This window comes from Ranitomeya imitator, chromosome 3 (assembly GCF_032444005.1).
Source record: "Ranitomeya imitator isolate aRanImi1 chromosome 3, aRanImi1.pri, whole genome shotgun sequence".
Taxonomy (NCBI): Eukaryota; Metazoa; Chordata; class Amphibia; order Anura; family Dendrobatidae; genus Ranitomeya; species Ranitomeya imitator.
Window position 1 is genome coordinate 174,930,974 of NC_091284.1, and position 17,522 is coordinate 174,948,495.

The 17,522-nt window shown below is 45.1% G+C and overlaps 1 protein-coding gene across 2 annotated transcripts in view; it reads left to right on the plus strand.

Annotated features, from left to right (window-relative positions):
* The window catches only part of RPGR (retinitis pigmentosa GTPase regulator), a 99,419-nt gene that overhangs the window by 69,857 nt on the left and 12,040 nt on the right, over positions 1–17,522 (plus strand). For both annotated transcript variants that reach the window (XM_069761616.1, XM_069761617.1), the window contains exons 10-12: positions 3,077–3,247; positions 5,163–5,337; positions 5,797–5,900. In XM_069761616.1, the coding sequence (XP_069617717.1) occupies positions 3,077–3,247; positions 5,163–5,337; positions 5,797–5,900 (450 nt within the window). The remainder of the gene's footprint in view (positions 1–3,076; positions 3,248–5,162; positions 5,338–5,796; positions 5,901–17,522) is intronic.

Genomic DNA, 17,522 nt, shown 5'->3' on the forward strand with positions numbered 1-17,522 from the left:
AAGATTTCTGGCTCTCACAGACCTGTAACTTCTTCTTTAAGAGTCTCCTCTTTCCTCCACTCATTACCTGTAGTAATGGCACCTGTTTAATCTTGTTATCAGTATAAAAAGACACCTGTGCACACCCTCAAACAGTCTGACTCCAAACTCCACTATGGTGAAGACCAAAGAGCTGTCAAAGGACACCAGAAACAAAATTGTAGCCCTGCACCAGGTTGGGAAGACTGAATCTGCAATAGCCAACCAGCTTGGAGTGAAGAAATCAACAGTGGGAGCAATAATTAGAAAATGGAAGACATACAAGACCACTGATAATCTCCCTCGATCTGGGGCTCCACGCAAAATCCCACCCCGTGGGGTCAGAATGATCACAAGAACGGTGAGCAAAAATCCCAGAACCACGCGGGGGGACCTAGTGAATGAACTGCAGAGAGCTGGGACCAATGTAACAAGGCCTACCATAAGTAACACACTACGCCACCATGGACTCAGATCCTGCAGTGCCAGACGTGTCCCACTGCTTAAGCCAGTACATGTCCGGGCCCGTCTGAAGTTTGCTAGAGAGCATTTGGATGATCCAGAGGAGTTTTGGGAGAATGTCCTATGGTCTGATGAAACCAAACTGGAACTGTTTGGTAGAAACACAACTTGTCGTGTTTGGAGGAAAAAGAATACTGAGTTGCATCCATCAAACACCATACCTACTGTAAAGCATGGTGGTGGAAACATCATGCTTTGGGGCTGTTTCTCTGCAAAGGGGCCAGGACGACTGATCCGGGTACATGAAAGAATGAATGGGGCCATGTATCGTGAGATTTTGAGTGCAAACCTCCTTCCATCAGCAAGGGCATTGAAGATGAAACGTGGCTGGGTCTTTCAACATGACAATGATCCAAAGCACACCGCCAGGGCAACGAAGGAGTGGCTTCGTAAGAAGCATTTCAAGGTCCTGGAGTGGCCTAGCCAGTCTCCAGATCTCAACCCTATAGAAAACCTTTGGAGGGAGTTGAAAGTCCGTGTTGCCAAGCGAAAAGCCAAAAACATCACTGCTCTAGAGGAGATCTGCATGGAGGAATGGGCCAACATACCAACAACAGTGTGTGGCAACCTTGTGAAGACTTACAGAAAACGTTTGACCTCTGTCATTGCCAGCAAAGGATATATTACAAAGTATTGAGATGAAATTTTGTTTCTGACCAAATACTTATTTTCCACCATAATATGCAAATAAAATGTTAAAAAAACAGACAATGTGATTTTCTGGATTTTTTTTTCTCAGTTTGTCTCCCATAGTTGAGGTCTACCTATGATGTAAATTACAGACGCCTCTCATCTTTTTAAGTGGTGGAACTTGCACTATTGCTGACTGACTAAATACTTTTTTGCCCCACTGTACTAACCCATTTACACACATTTTCCCCCAGACCAAGCATTCTCATTTTGTGTACCAACCTCTTGTGCGGCACGGTATCAAACGCTTTGGAAAAATCGAGATATACCACGTCCAATGACTCACCTTGGTCCAGTCTATAGCTTACCTCTTCATAAAAACTGATTAGATTGGTTTGACAGGAGCGATTTCTCATAAACCCATGCTGATATGGAGTTAAACAGTTATTCTCATTGAGATAATCCAGAATAACATCCCTCAGAAACCCTTCAAATATTTTACCAACAATAGAGGTTAGACTTACTGGCCTATAATTTCCAGGTTCACTTTTAGAGCCCTTTTTGAATATTGGCACCACATTTGCTATGCGCCAGTCCTGCGGAACAGACCCTGTCGCTATAGAGTCACTAAAAATAAGAAATAATGGTTTATCTATTACATTATATGTATACATATAAGGCTTTTTGATTGGCAGATATGTGGTGAACTGATTAAATGTTAAACTACTTGACATAATAACTCATCTACCGTATATATCTTCCAATCGGTTGTTACTAATAGATACTTGCATATGGTCACAGAATTATCATGTCTTACGTCAATCTGTAGGAATTGGATTTATTTGCAGTTCTTCAGCTTTTATGGGTATTATAGCCCATGCATCATAATAAGTCGATCTGGCTGAAATTATCTTGATTTTTACCCACACTATTGTAAATGTTAGCCCATGTAAAAAATGTTTAGATGATCCGGTTGGATATGTCTAGAAGTGTATCTACACCGTGTTAAGTATCTTTGGGCCGCTGTGAATTACTATACCACTGTGACGTATATATCGCCATAAGTGTGTGTGTATATAGTGTGTTACTTGTGGGGAACTAGGTAATCCCTAGAATAGTATCTTTCTGTCTAGTGCTAGAGGACCCTTTAGTGTGTGGGTAGTGGCTTACACTAGTGGCCGTAGGGCTTTATAGGGCCCATAGGGATAGTCATCGAGGAGCGGGGGCGCCACAACGCTCCCCCCCCCCTAGGGCGTCTACCTCCGCAGCTAGGCAGGGGCAATCTAGTGGCCTTTAATAGGGTGATCTAGGTCTCCCCATTAGTTTTTATTCGTTTGATGCACATTTTTTCACACTTTTTTTCTTGTTTTTGGTTGTGTTTGATTAGTGTTGGGTTTTATAGGTGGGTTTGTTTGCCTTGTTTTTAATAATAAAATTATACTATTTTAGACTGAGGGGTTTTTTTTTCATATGATTTTGACAGTTCTTCAGCTCTCAATGTTTTGTAGAAAAATCAAATCAAGGAAGAAAAATCTTGCATTCTGTATTTTGTGCCAGGAACTGTTGGGCTACAGGTCCAGCCTCCAGTACTAACGAATGGAAAGCTTTAGAAGTTCTAAGCAGGAAAAGCAGCAGGCTCTAAATACTTGGCAAAAAGATGGCGATGATCTGTTTTCTAAGAAATTTTGATGTAATCTTCCTTTGTATTGCTTACATTATACATAACTCCTTTTTTCAATGTCTGTAAATCATTGAGCCTGAACAAACTAACATTCACTAAACATTTCTATGTGAATTGCCCTTATTGTTTGTTATTGATCTGCAGTGTTTCAGTATTTGTTCTACACAAACTGTATTTTTTCACATTCTTGTTTAAAATTTTAAATTTTTGTCCCTTTTCCTTCAGGTGGCGTGCGGCGGCTGTCACATGCTGGTGTTTGCTGTACCTAGACCTGAAGAATCTGAACTGGTCTTCTCTGATGAGCTGAAAGAGAATTATCTAACGGTCAATGGCAATAGAGAAGGATCTACAAGTCTCCAGAGATCTCCATCCGCACGCGTAAGACGGAGAGAGAAAGTATGTTGTTGTTTTTTTTTACTATTTCCTTTTAACCCTGTAAATCCAGTAGCATGATATAAAAAAAGCGCTATATCTCATATCAAAATTACCCTTGTTTGTGTTATCTTGTTTGTCGGGTTGGTGTACTACGGTGCACAGTAGCGCCTCTCTTCCCAGGGTGGTGGAAGAGAACAAATGGAGCCCTGAGGAGATAAGGCAAGGGTGGAGGCCCCGGCCTCTTCACCTTCAGAAGTATCCCAGGGAATTAGACGAGCTAGGGCGCTCCCTAGTGTTAGGAACAGGGAAGGAGCCCCTGGTCCCGGGTCACCCTACAGTTGTGTTGTGACACATCCCTTGTCAAGTAGAAAGCCATGAGTCACGGGAGTGATTATCTCCTGAGCAGCAAAGTTGAGAATACTTTTTATACCGGGTTCACACTAGCTTATGGCATCCGATACGAGATTATAATGACCCTCGGCTCCTGCTCTGCTGCGAGCGGGAGCCGAGTGTCATGCTACTGTTCCCCGAGCCTCTCGCACAGAGAGAATCGGAGCACAGCTGCGGAGGAGGCGGATAAAGTAATTTCTCCATCTCCTCCACTGGCGGCGTCAGCGTATATCGCACAGCACTCGGATGATATCGGAGTGATGTGCACTGTGTCACTCGCACCCATAGACTTGTATGGGTGCGAGTGAGCTGAGACTCGGCCGAGTCTCGGTGCCAACAGCAGCATGCTGCCATTGTTCTTGAATGCCTATTTCTCATGAGAAAATAATCACAGATGTGATCTGCCCCATAGAGTAACACTGGGCCGAGTGCTATGAGATGTTTTCTCGCATAGCACTCGTCCGTATTCTACGCTAGTGTGACCCCGGCCTTAGAGGGCTTTTCCAGTTTTAGAAAACTAAGAATAGTAATTTTGTAATATTGAGTTTTTATTACATTTTGTGTTTTCATTTGTTACAATTTTTAGTATCTGTTTTTGCAGTCAGTGAATAAGAAAATTCAATGTATTCAATTGGAGGCTGTAAATGACTCCTGCCTACCTTCACCATGATCTGTTTTAGAACTAATGTGCATGACCACTTTACAGCCGCATTTTCTTGTCTCTATTTATCGGCCACAAATCCTGGCCAAACTGCAGGTTTCATGACCCAAATGAACATTCTTACTGTCATACATGAAGCTGTTAGCTCAGGTTGAGAAAATCACAGTCATGCTGGGATTAGCCGCCGTTATGATGGCGAGATTATATGGCCGCCGTGTGATTGTGTGAATTAGTCCTCATTGGCTCAGATATGCACATCGTTAGCTTTGTAAAAGTTTAAAAAACAGACACTTTCTTCTTGTTTGTAATATTACCGATCCAAAAATGGAGTTTTCCAAGCAATAAAAATAGTTTTTAATGGGCTCAGATTGCATATATAAAATTAAATTCGTAATCAGATGCTTGTCTGGTTCATGCTAGTCTTCACTCCCAGCACACCAGAATTGCCCACTCGGCCGGCATTACCGCGATGGCCGTCATTTCTGCCAATTTCTCATTTGACTAGATGGACCTTGAAGTAAAGACCAGCAGGGGCCAGGTGATTATCAGAATGGATGGTTGCGAGGGATCTGTGATTATGTGTATTACCTTTTCTACTTTTCAAGTAGTCTGAACCCTTTTAAATGAATCCCTTTAATTCAGTTGAGTTGTTTTCTACAAGTATGCACAGTCATGGTGAGCATTACCCCACCATGGCCATTGGGAGCCTGCAGCTCATTACTATTCACCTATTCACTGCAGAATCCTCCTTTTGGTAATCGGCAGCGCCTTTCAGTTTTTTACCAGCTGCTTAGAATCTGAGGCTTGCTTTCAAGAATTGTGCTTCAATTAATTTTCTCTCATCGTACGGAAAGTTTATGCATAATTGGTTTCTCTTTCTTCAAGAAACATTCTCCTGAACAGATACGTGACCTGACTCGCACCCTGCCACCATTAAATAATTATTTACTGGAATCTTCACTGCCGGTCCCCAGCAGTACCGTTCCTCCAAATCTTCTTAAAGTAAGACAAGTCAGTAGTGAATCAAGTGCCCATGACTCCGCTGCAGCCTCTAAATCAGGTAAAAGAAGAAGAATTGTAAAGCAACATGCATAATGGCACCCAGTGTGATCAAACATTATTCTCTAGCCTGTCAACTAGTAAAATAATAAATGGTAGATAATATAAGCTGGCTTCATGGGAGCCTTTATAGTACCGTAGTATATACTTTATAGTGACATTAGCTTATTTATCCAATAATTAGTGAATGCTAGAGATTAAAATACATTGAAATCAATGGCAATTAACATCTGATTTTACTTGGAGAAGGTACAATCAGCCTGGCATTTCCCCTGCCGAAGAAATCTAGTATTACATGATGACCATTCGCAGAAATGGGTCATATTAGGGTGACCCAATCTATGATGTTCATATCCACACAGACAGGAGTGTTTTTGTTTTTCTGCACGTGGCAAATCGTTATTGTAAAATTTTGCTTTGGTTCCTCTCCTTTTATTGACTTGACTTGTTTATTTTGCAGATGAAAAGAAAAGTCGTGACCTTGTGAAAAGCTTCTCTATGGAAGACCAATCTGGCCGCCTGAGCCAACACAGTTTTGGGGGCACCACAGACATTTTAAACATGGTACGACTATTAAACAATTTTTTCCCCATTTTTACCCATATAAATGGATCCTTTATGAGTACTATATAAGTAAAAAAACATAATGATCCCCAAAGGTGGACGTTTACCTAAAAATAATTACTTAAAAAAATCAGCTTTTTTTTTTTTAATAGTGCCAATATTTGTGTAATGAAAAACAAGCACTTTTGCCGCTGCAGATACCAGATTTTAATGAAGACTATCTATTTTGTGTCTGAAAATGTTGGCACCCTTGAAATTGTTCCAGAAAAGAAGTATTTCTCAGGGAAAATTATTGCAATTACACTGACACTGAGAGCCTGCAGGACAGCTTCAATTTCTTTGGAACTTGCTTATCCACCATTCGAAGTATTCTGCTTTTGAACATTTCATAAATTTTTTGTCTGCCATCCACATCCAGGGAGATGGGTTGTAAACGTCTTAATTATGTTGTGCACCGTGGACAAAGGAACATCAAGATCTCTGGAAATGGACTTGTAACCTTGAGATTGTTGATATTTTTCAACAATTTTGGTTCTCAAGTCCTCAGACAGGTCTCTTCTCCTCTTTCTGTTCTCCATGATTAGTGTGTCACACACAGGCACACAATGCAAACTTTTTATCTGATTGCAGGTGTGATTTTCATATTGCCCACACCTGTTCTTTGCCCCAGGTGAGTTTGAACGAGCATTAAATGCTTGAAACAAAGTTGGTTACCCACAATTTTGAAAAGGTGCCAACAATTTTCTCCTTCGCCTCATTGTGGGACACAGACCGTGGGTGTATGCTGCTGTCACTAGGAGGCTGACACTAAGTGATACAAAAAAAGTGATCTCCTCCCCTGCAGTATACACCCTCCTGCTGGCTCTCAGCTAACCAGTTCATGCTTAGTGTTTGTAGGAGGCACATGGGTCTGTTTCAGACCCCAACGTTTTTATTTTATTGTTTACTTTTCTGTAAATTTTTATTTTTTAATTAACTGAGTGAAGGGGCGACGGTTCCTTTCAAGGTTCCGATCTCCCCCGAACCATCAACAGGCGAGCACGGCGAGTGTCACCTCCCCGTACCCTCTCCTGTGACGTGGGAAGCCATGCCTGAGCTTACTTCAGGGGCGACGGTTCCTTCATGGTCCCGATCTCCCCACACCATCAGCAGGCGACCACATGGAGTGTCGCCTCCATGTATCCTCTCCTGGAGCCAGGCCTAATGCCGGACAACTGACCCTGTCCACCCGGACTGAACTCCGTGGCTGTACAGAGGCCCCTCTCTATGGCGTCCGAGCAGCCCCCACTGTTCCACCACTGTGAAAGCGGATGGCACAAGGAGGCGGACGGGTCCTCTCCACCTCCCTAACAAACGGATGATGGATTGAGGCTTATCCCTGCACCGTCCACGCTGCACAGAACAGCGCTGAAACCCACATCCGCGGCGGCTCCATGCCGGGACGCGCACCAATGGTGAGTGGATCCATCTTCAGAGGGATATCCACATGCTGACAGGCAGCCTCAGCCACTTCCCTGTGGCCCACCTCTCTGAGGTAACGCTCTGGATGGCTGCAAAAATTTAGTCCCCGGCTTCGGCCGATTTGTAGGCCGCATCCTGGAAGTCTTGCCTGGAACGCCCCGCTGGTGACGTCCGCCGGCTACAGAAATTTAGGCCACGGCTTGGGCCTATTCAACATCGTGTCTGTGGCTCCGCCCCCCAAATTGGCGCTTCTCGCTCTCTGCGAGATTTTATCAACTCTGCAGCTCCCGGTGGCCATCTTGGTCCACCCGGCCAGCTCACTCTGGGGTGACAGTATTTTTGCATTAAAGAGTATTCCCTGGTCTTAAAGGCATATGGCCAGTATTCCCAGTCTTAAAGGCGCATGACCAGTATTCTCTGGTCTTAAAGGTGCATGACCAGTATTCCCTGGTCTTAAAGGCGCATGACCAGTATTCCCTGGTCTTAAAGGCGCATGACCAGTATTCCCTGGTCTTAAAGGCGCATGACCAGTATTCCCTGGTCTTAAAGGTGCACGACCAGTATTCTCTGGTCTTAAAGGTGCACGACCAGTATTCTCTGGTCTTAAAGGTGCACGACCAGTATTCTCTGGTCTTAAAGGTGCACGACCAGTATTCTCTGGTCTTAAAGGTGCACGACCAGTATTCTCTGGTCTTAAAGGTGCACGACCAGTATTCTCTGGTCTTAAAGGTGCACGACCAGTATTCCCTGGTCTTAAAGGTGCATGACCAGTATTCCCTGGTCTTAAAGGTGCATGACCAGTATTCCCTGGTCTTAAAGGTGCATGACCAGTATTCCCTGGTCTTAAAGGTGCATGACCAGTATTCCCTGGTCTTAAAGGTGCATGACCAGTATTCCCTGGTCTTAAAGGTGCATGACCAGTATTATCTGGTCTTAAAGGCGCATGACCAGTATTCTCTGGTCTTAAAGGCGCATGACCAGTATTCTCTGGTCTTAAAGGCGCATGACCAGTATTCTCTGGTCTTAAAGGCGCATGGCCAGTATGCTCTGGTCTTAAAGGCGCATGGCCAATATTCCCCGATCTTAAAGGTGCATGGCCAGTATTTCCTGGTCTTAAAGGCGAATGACCAGTATTCCCTGGTCTTAAAGGTGCATGACCATTATTCCCTGGTCTTAAAGGCGCTTGATCAGTCCGAGGAGCCCTCCGCCGCCGACCCCAGCTTTATCCTCTAGTTCCCCTCAGTGGACTTCGTCACTGACCGCAATCCATGGTTCTCTGACCAAGAGATTGAATCCCTCTGTGTACCCTCTGTGTTTGGAGTGCTCGCAGGACCAATATACATGGTCCCTATCCTTCATGGGAGCCGTCGGCTAGCAGGGGCCGCAAGTATTCTAGAAACGTGCAGGCGTCTAGAAACCTACAGGCATCTAGAAAACAGATGTTTTTTGTTTCCTGCTCCCTCACCAATGATTTGATGACAACAAGGCTCTGAATATGGATTGGATATTGCCTGAGCTTGCCAGAGCTTCAGAGACTAAACTCCCTCGAGAGCATTTGCCATTCAATTCGGATAAGCGATTCACTGGAAGACCTGTACTCTGTGGACATATAGAGGCACCCTTTTTGGCGTACGAGCTCCCCCCTCTGCATCACCACTATTTAGTGGATGATTCAAGAAGGCGGACAATTCCTCTCCACTTCCCTGTTAAGAGGTTGATGGATCGAGGGTTCCTAATTTTTATCTCTGCACCGTGAAAAGAGGAGATGGCAAGAGACTATGACCTGCTGGATGCAGCCGCACATTCTGCCATGGGGCAGATTAACCGGGTAGAATCTCCTGTGGTATACCTACCAGTATCCCTACCTGATGGGTCATCAATTAAAAATACCACGGACTGTCAGATAGCAAATCTGGTTCGTTCCGTCTTGCGGCTTCGAGTCCAGCGCTCTATCCTCCCTAGCGGCCGCATGGATTGCTAGAGCAATGGTCTCCTGGCTGGAGACCTTTAACTACCTTGATTCACACAAGCAATAACTGGCCAATCAAATCCTTTGAGCGGGAGACTGACAAAGGATTGTATAAGGATTGTCCAGCACAGTCTAGATCTAAGGGTTCTTGGTTCCAAACAGGGGAACGAAAAGTAAGATCGACCCTGGACCTCAAACTTCTAACAACCTTTGACATGGTCCTGCTTCTTTGGATGGAGTTCCTCCGCTCAGCCATTACTTCAACAGAAAAAGGTGCAGTTTCCGGCATCCATCGACATTCGGGTTGCTTACCCTCTGCAAAAATTCCTTCGCCTTTCCATTCGTCAACAGCATTTTCAAGTCACAACCTTGTCCTTTGGCCTTGCTTCCGCACCCAGAGTGTTCGCTCGGGTCATGGCGGATGTCATGTTTCTCTTGCACTCTAGAGGCGTGCTCGTCCTGCCCTGTTTGGTCTGTCTAGCCGCCCTTCCAGGACTACGCTGAGTCGTCTATATCTCTTGCGATACCTTCTCTCCTGGGCTGGCAGCTACACTTAGACAAGTTCTCCTCATTTCCAGCCCAGCAGATATCCTTTTTGAGGATGATCCTGCACACTTCTAGAAGGATGGTAATTCTTCCTCGAGACAAGGTCATGGCCCTTCAACAGGGAGCTCGCGCAAGGAGAGTTCTGAGGACTTGATTACTCACCCCCTCATTTCATTCGATTTGCTAAGAAAGTTCTGAGGAAAAATGGTGACGACAATGGAAGCGGTTTCCTTCGCTCCGCTCGTTTTCAGCAAGTCAAATAGACTTTCAGACAATAGTCTCTGAGCTCCTTCTTTATCCAGGGCCTTTCTCCCGGTTCAATGGTTATTAGTAACTACCAATGCCAGTCTTCTTCTCCCCATCATTGTTCTGGAGATCCGAACGGTAGTCTTACATCAGGTCCACTGCCTTCTGGTGGGTCACCCTATCCGAATTCAATTGGATAATGCCACGGCGGTGCCTTACGTCAGTCATCTAGCAGGTACCCACGATCAGGCGCCATGACCGAGGTACCTCACTTTCTCTGATGGGCCGAAGTCTATTATTCGGTGATCTCGGCAGTATATATCCCAGAAGTAGAACTCTGAACGGCAAACAAATTCAGCCGTCAGGGTTCCGCCTCAAGTCATGGGAACTTCACCCCGAAGTCTTCCATCAGATCTGTCCTTACTGGAGCTCTCCAGTTGTAGGTGGGATGACATCCAGACTGAAGGCCAATGTACTCGAGTTCGTGGTTCGGCCTCGAGATCCAAGAGCCATCGCTCTCCATGCTCTGGTTCTGCCGTGGTACCAGTTTCCATAACTCCCCTTCCACTGCTTCCGAAAGCCTTTCGGAAGCAGAAAGGAGTTCCAGTGATCCTCAGAGATCCGCTCTGACCACGTCCGTTTTTTGTTTGCGGAGCTAGTATCTTCTCGCCTTATCGCAGCACAACTGCAAGTAGGGACTTTTCACACGTAGTTCTTCCCTATCGCATACCGTTAGATCATTGGGACCTTATTATTCCTAGGAGCCTTACAGTAGGCTCCTTTTTCATCCGGGCAGACTTTACTATCAGGGAAAGTCGTCCCGTTCTTCTCTGCGATATTCTCACTCTGACGAGTCTTCGGAGCTAGCTTCTCTGCTCTTTCAGACTTTTTTCCCTTATTTCCTTCGAGGCAAGGTTGTCCACAGGCCATCTCCATCCCTTGTTACCAAGGTGGTACTGTATTACCACTGTTATGAGGGCATAGTTCTTCCCTCATCTCTTTTGGCTCCAGTCCACAAAATGGAATAAGATCCCCCATATTCTGGACGAAGTGAGTGCTCTGAGTAGGTACGTCTTGAGGACAGCGTCCTTCTGAAGGTTGGACATTTTATTTGGGCTTCCTGACGGTAGAGGAAGGCTTCCTGACATTTTCAGGAAGGGTTTAGCCGTTTCATCGACCATGATAACATGGTGAATTCTTTTCACCATCCAGGAGTCCTTCCGTGCTAGATGTCAGCCTATCTCCCTGTCTATCAAGGGTTCTAGGCACCAGGCGTCAGCAAGGCATGCCTGCAAGCTTGCGGATTCGTCCAGTCCGCATGCATTCTTGAAGCACTATAATTCCCACACTTCCACAGATGTGAGTCTGGGTAGGCGGACTCTGCAGGCCGCGGTGGCGCACTTGTAAGTAGCGGTTACACAGGGCCTGATCTATTGTTGTCCCCACCCAGGGACTGCTTTGGGACGTCCCACGGTCTGTGTCCCCCAATGAGGCGAAGGAGAAATAGGGATTTTTGTGTACTCACCGTAAAATCCTTTTCTCCAAGCCATTCATTGGGGGACACAGCTCCCACCCTGTTATTAGCTTATGCTTGTTTTTTAGAATATGACATGCTATACGCTCATATATTGTTATTGATCTCCTACTGCTTTTGCACCGAACTGGTTAGCTGAGAGCCAGCAGGAGGGTATATACTGCAGGGGAGGAGCTAACTTTTTTTTTATCACTTAGTGTCAGCCTCCTATTGGCAGCAGCATACACTCACGGTCTGTGTCCCCCAATGAATAGCTTGGAGAAAAGGATTTTACGGTGAGTACACAAAAATCCCTATTTTTCCCACCCATTTTGGGGGTTTTGTGTGAAATTATGCCCAATTTGCCATTTTTTCCTCATTTTTTTTTTGTGTTGTTCCAATACACAAATAAAATAAACGTGTATAACAAAATGTGTGTAATTGCAGCAATTTTCCCAGAGAAATACTTCATTTTCTTGAACAATTTCAGGGATGCCAAAACTTTCTAGGTAACCGGTTGCAGCAAAACCTGTATAATCCGATCCTGCAGTCATCCATGCACAGACATCCATCTCTTAACCATACTAACCTACAGAATGTAGGTTAGATGTAGGGAGAACAAATTAAAAAGGTGACACATTTAAAAAATAAAAAAAACAAATGTGTAAAGTTGATTTTATGATTGAGAAGGTGAAATGTGAGTTTAAAAGAAAAAAACATGATCAACAAGTACTTATTGAAATACAGTACTGTGCAAAAGTTTTAGGCAGGGGTGGATAAAATGCTTCAAAGTAATAATGCTTTAGAAAATAAGTGTTCATAGTTATTTTATTAATTTTGTCAATTAAATAACATGCAAAGTGAATGAAAGCAATGTAAATCTAAATTAAATCAATATTTGTTGTGGCCTCCCTTTGCCTTCAAAAGAGCATCAAGCATCAATTCTTCTGTGTACACTTGCACATAGTTTTTGAAGGAACTCAGCAGAGAGGATGTTCCAAATATCTTGGAAAACTAACCACAAACATTCCGGTGATGTACAGTTGCGCTAATCCTCTCATCTCATTTTGTAATCCCAGACAGACTCACTGATGCATCATCACTTCCAGGATTCTTTGTTTTTGTTTTTTTTCATTAAATCAATTTTCTAAGGAAAAATAAAATACATCTGAATAAAGGCAGTTAATCAAAAGTAGAATCTTAAAGCAATCTTGTAGGAAAAGGCAACAATTTGTGATGAGCGTACGTGCTCGGATAATATGTTAACCGAATATCTTCGGCGTGCTCGAAAAATTTGTTAAGAGTCCCTGCACCTGCATGTTTCATGGCTGTTCGACAGTTGCAACTCATGCATGGAGTGCCTGGTAGACAATCCCTGCATGTGTTGCGGCTGTCAAACAGTTGCGAGACATGCAGGCGTGGGGACTCAAATATATTTTTTGAGCACACCAAAGACCCCCGGTTAGCACACGACCATGCTCGGATAATGCCTTATCCGAGCACTTTTGCTCATCACTAGTAATAATGCATTTCGGAGCTATCATTTCCTTTCTCAGATTAAGACTATGTACTGTTAAGCCAGAGGGGTAGTCTTTAAAGAAGCACTACCATCAAAATTTTATCCTCTTAGTACATTGCTGTCATCATATTATATGCCATTTCCTTGTGTGACTCATTAGTCACTGCACAAGTCCCTGACATGGGGAGAAGGGAGCAGCTGGGTCAGGAGTTGAAGAAGGGGATGACTCATGCAGGTAAAGGAGACTCCTGTTTCCACGTAGAGCTTAGAAGGATTCAGCTAATCTGTTGTTAATCATGATCTAGAAATACTGGAAAAGAGAAGAATTTACTGGTGCTTTATAATATGATGTGTTGCAACCAGAGCTGGGCCGAACAGACTGTTACACCCAGCCGTGGCGCCCGTGGACTTGTGGACCCACTGTGCCACAGGGCTGAGCCTATCCAGGAAGGGGCGTAGCTAAGCGGATACCTTGGTGTCCACTTGAGCCTCTAGTGGTGAGGTCAGGCTTGTGTGGCAAGTAATCACCAGGTACAACTCCAGGGCAGAACCTGGTACTGCAGCTGCTGACCTCAGGGCTTAATTCATGCCACCCATGGACTAGATAAGTGTTCATGCACTGGGCTGCATGGGGAATTCGGGAACAGGACTGGCTGCTTTGGGACCAAGGGACAATGTTCAGGCACTGACCTCTTCGGGACCATAGGACAGAGTTTAGGCACTGGCTGCTCCATTACCAGGGGACAGGGTTCAGGCACTGGTAGCTTTAGGACCAGAGGACAGGGTTCCCAACTGGCCCACACTGGGACCTGGGGATTACGGATACAGAACTGACCCCACTGGAACCAAGGAATAACGTTAAGGCTCTGGCCACACTGGGACCAACGCACCTCACAAGTCACTAGCAGTACACCTCTCTAACTAATTATTCCATATGTTGCTTGGCGACTCCCTAGGGACAGATGTACTGCTTATGATAAAATGCCTCTCTGCTACAAGCTTGTTAAATGGTGCTGTCAGTGATTGACAGCGGAATTAAGCTTGTTAACAGCCATGGGTGGATCTGAGATCCACCTGCAGCTGTTAGAGGCACTTGATGGCTGATTAAATCAGCCAATTCCCTACATGTTATCAGGAACTACTTTTGAGGCACTGTGCAAAACTCAGAAAGGAAGGAGCGTCATAATTTAGTGCAGATTTTACTGTTATGGTTTGTGGGTGCTATGATCCACTAGGAGAGCCTCTAAGCTGCCAGAACAGCTGAACGCCCGTAGATAACCACATTTTACCAACTACACATCTTATTTCATTCTTTTAAGGGTGCGATGATCACATTGACACCACAGGTGTGTCACAGAATTTTATACTATTGGGCAGTGAAGGAAAAAAAATAACATTTTTACCACAAAAATTTTGTTGTACCCTAGATTTGACATTTTCACAAAGAGAAATGGGTAAAAATGGCACCAAAATTTGTCCCACAATTTCTGCGGAATGTAGAAATACCCCATATGTGGCTGTACAGTACTGCTTAGCCGTAAGGCGAGACTTGGGAGGAATGGAGCGCTGTTTGCCTCCTGGAGAGCAGATCTTTCTACAATAGTTTGTGGACTTCTTATGCTAGAAGAGCAAAATCCCCCCTCAACTAACCCCATTTTGGAAATTCTACCCCTTTGGTTATGCTCCGCTTGTGCTTCTGGATTCATTCATCGATACAGAAATGCCAAAAATGTGGTCACTGAATGTGGTTTAGGCACACTGTGGGGCTCAGAAGGGAGGGGGCATTTGGATTAGGGAGCGCAGAATTTTTCTGGAGTTCTTTGGGGGGGGTGGTTTTGAGGAGCCATAGAGCTTTTCCAGAGCATTTTTACAACCAGTAACGTGGAAGCCACCTATGTTTCCGTTAGCAGATGACCTGTGTGGAGACTAACTTTTTTTGTGGATTGAGTTGCAGCTTTTATTGGGAACATTTCACATAGCATTTGCAAGTGTACCTAGAAAAATTGATGCTATTTTGAAGGCCAATGCCAGTCACACCAAATACCGATTTAATTTGGATTTCTCTTGTTTTCGTTCACTTTGAGTTTTTTAATTCTTAAAAATAATCTATTATTGTATTTTTTAAAGTATTCTTACATTGCAGCATTTTATTCACACCTGCCTAAACCGTTGCACAGTACTGTTTGTGATTACTTCTATTATGCTTTGCAAAGAACATATATACCGTATTTTTCCCTTTGTAAGACGCTCCGGATTATAAGACACACTCCAAATTTTGAGGAGATAAATAGGAAAAAAACGTTTTCTTATAATCCATGCGTCTTATTGCTTACCGGGGGTTGTGGCTCAGGGTCCCAGGGTCACTGCTGGAGGAGGCAAGAGTGGAGCGTTGCTGCAGGCTGGGATGAGGGGGTGTGCAGGTGTCCTGTGCTGCAGGGGGGCTCCGGTGCTGCAGGGGTGTCTCCGATGCTGCGAGGGTGTCTCCAATGCTGCGGGGGTGTCTCCAATGCTGCGGGGGTGTCTCCGGTGCTGCGGGGGTGTCTCTGGTGCTGCGGGGGGCTCTGCCGACATTTTGTGAAAGGCCAGAGCCCCCGGTAGTTCGTCCATTCTTTCCTGTGCGGTGGACTTCGGGAAAATGGCCGCCGGGAGGCAGCACATGTGCACATGGAGATCTTGGGACCAAGATCTCGAGAGATGAGATCTCAGCGCTGAAATCTCATCTCCCGAGATTCCGGCGTCCATTTTCCCGGAGTCTGTCGCACAGGAAAGCATGGACGAACTGCCGGAGGGCTCTGGCCTTTCACAAAATGTCGCCAGAGCCCCCCGCAGCATCGGAGACTCCAGCATCACCCTGGGCAGCAGCGGACAACCGCGGCAGCGGCTGCGGACCGTCGCCGCAGCGGTGGCGGACACCCCATCATCCCAGCCTTTAACGGTAAGCGGTATATCCGTTTTGTAGGACGCACCCCCATTTCCCCCCCAAATTTGGGGGAAATAAAGTGCGTCTTACAAAGCGAAAAATACAGTATTTAATGAAGGAATGGCAAATTTTCAAATACAGGGTGGAAATTCTTGTTTTATATACATTGCATATTTTTTGTGTATTCACTTGATGTTTTTTATAGTGGTGAACTCTGTATTATTTATTTATTATCTTGGTGTATGCTAAGATATATGAAATGCTCTATGCAGCGTATTTATCTTATTAAAGCCAATTGTATGTAATGCAAAGTTCCCCATTTATATATACCGTATATACTCGAGTATAAGCCGACCCGAGTATAAGCCGACCCCCCTAATTTTGCCACAAAAAACTGGGAAAACTTATTGACTCGAGTATAAGCCTAGGGTGGAAATGCAGCATTTACCGGTGAATTTCAAAAATAAAAATAGATTATTCTTGCCCCATAGCTGTGCCATATAGTACTCTGCATGTTCATTATTGCCCCATAGCTGTGCCATATAGTGCTCTGTACCGTTCATATTTCCCCATAGCTGTGCCATATAGTGCTCTGCACCGTTCATTATTGCCCCATAGCTGTGCCATATAGTGCTCTGCACCGTTCATATTTCCCCATAGCTCTGCCATATACTGCTCTGCACCGTTCATATTGCCCCATAGCTCTGCCATATAGTGCTCTGCACCGTTCATATTGCCCCATAGCTCTGCCATATAGTGCTCTGCACCGTTCATATTTCCCCATAGCTGTGCCATATAGTGCTCTGCACCGTTCATATTGCCCCATAGCTCTGCCATATAGTGCTCTGCACCGTTCATATTGCCCCATAGCTGTGCCATATAGTGCTCTGCACCGTTCATACTGCCCCATAGCGGTGCCATATAGTGCTCTGCACCGTTCATATTGCCCCATAGCTCTGCCATATAGTGCTCTGCACCGTTCATATTGCCCCATAGCTCTGCCATATAGTGCTCTGCACCGTTCATATTGCCCCATAGCTGTGCCATATAGTGCTCTGCACCGTTCATTATTGTCCCATAGCTGTGCCATATAGTGCTCTGCACCGTTCATATTTCCCCATAGCTCTGCCATATAGTGCTCTGCACCGTTCATACTGTCCCATAGCTCTGCCATATAGTGCTCTGCACCGTTCATACTGCCCCATAGCTGTGCCATATATGCTCTGCACCGTTCATATTTCCCCATAGATGCTCCACATAAATCTCTGCCATTGCTGCTGCTGCTGCAATAAAAAAAAAAAGCCATACTCACCTTTCTTGCTTGCAGCTCCCAGCGTCCGGTCCCGGCGTCTCTCCGCTCTGACTGATCAGGCAGAGGGCGCCGCGCACACTATATGCGTCATCGCGCCCTCTGACCTGAACAGTCAGAGCGGATAGACGCCGGGAAG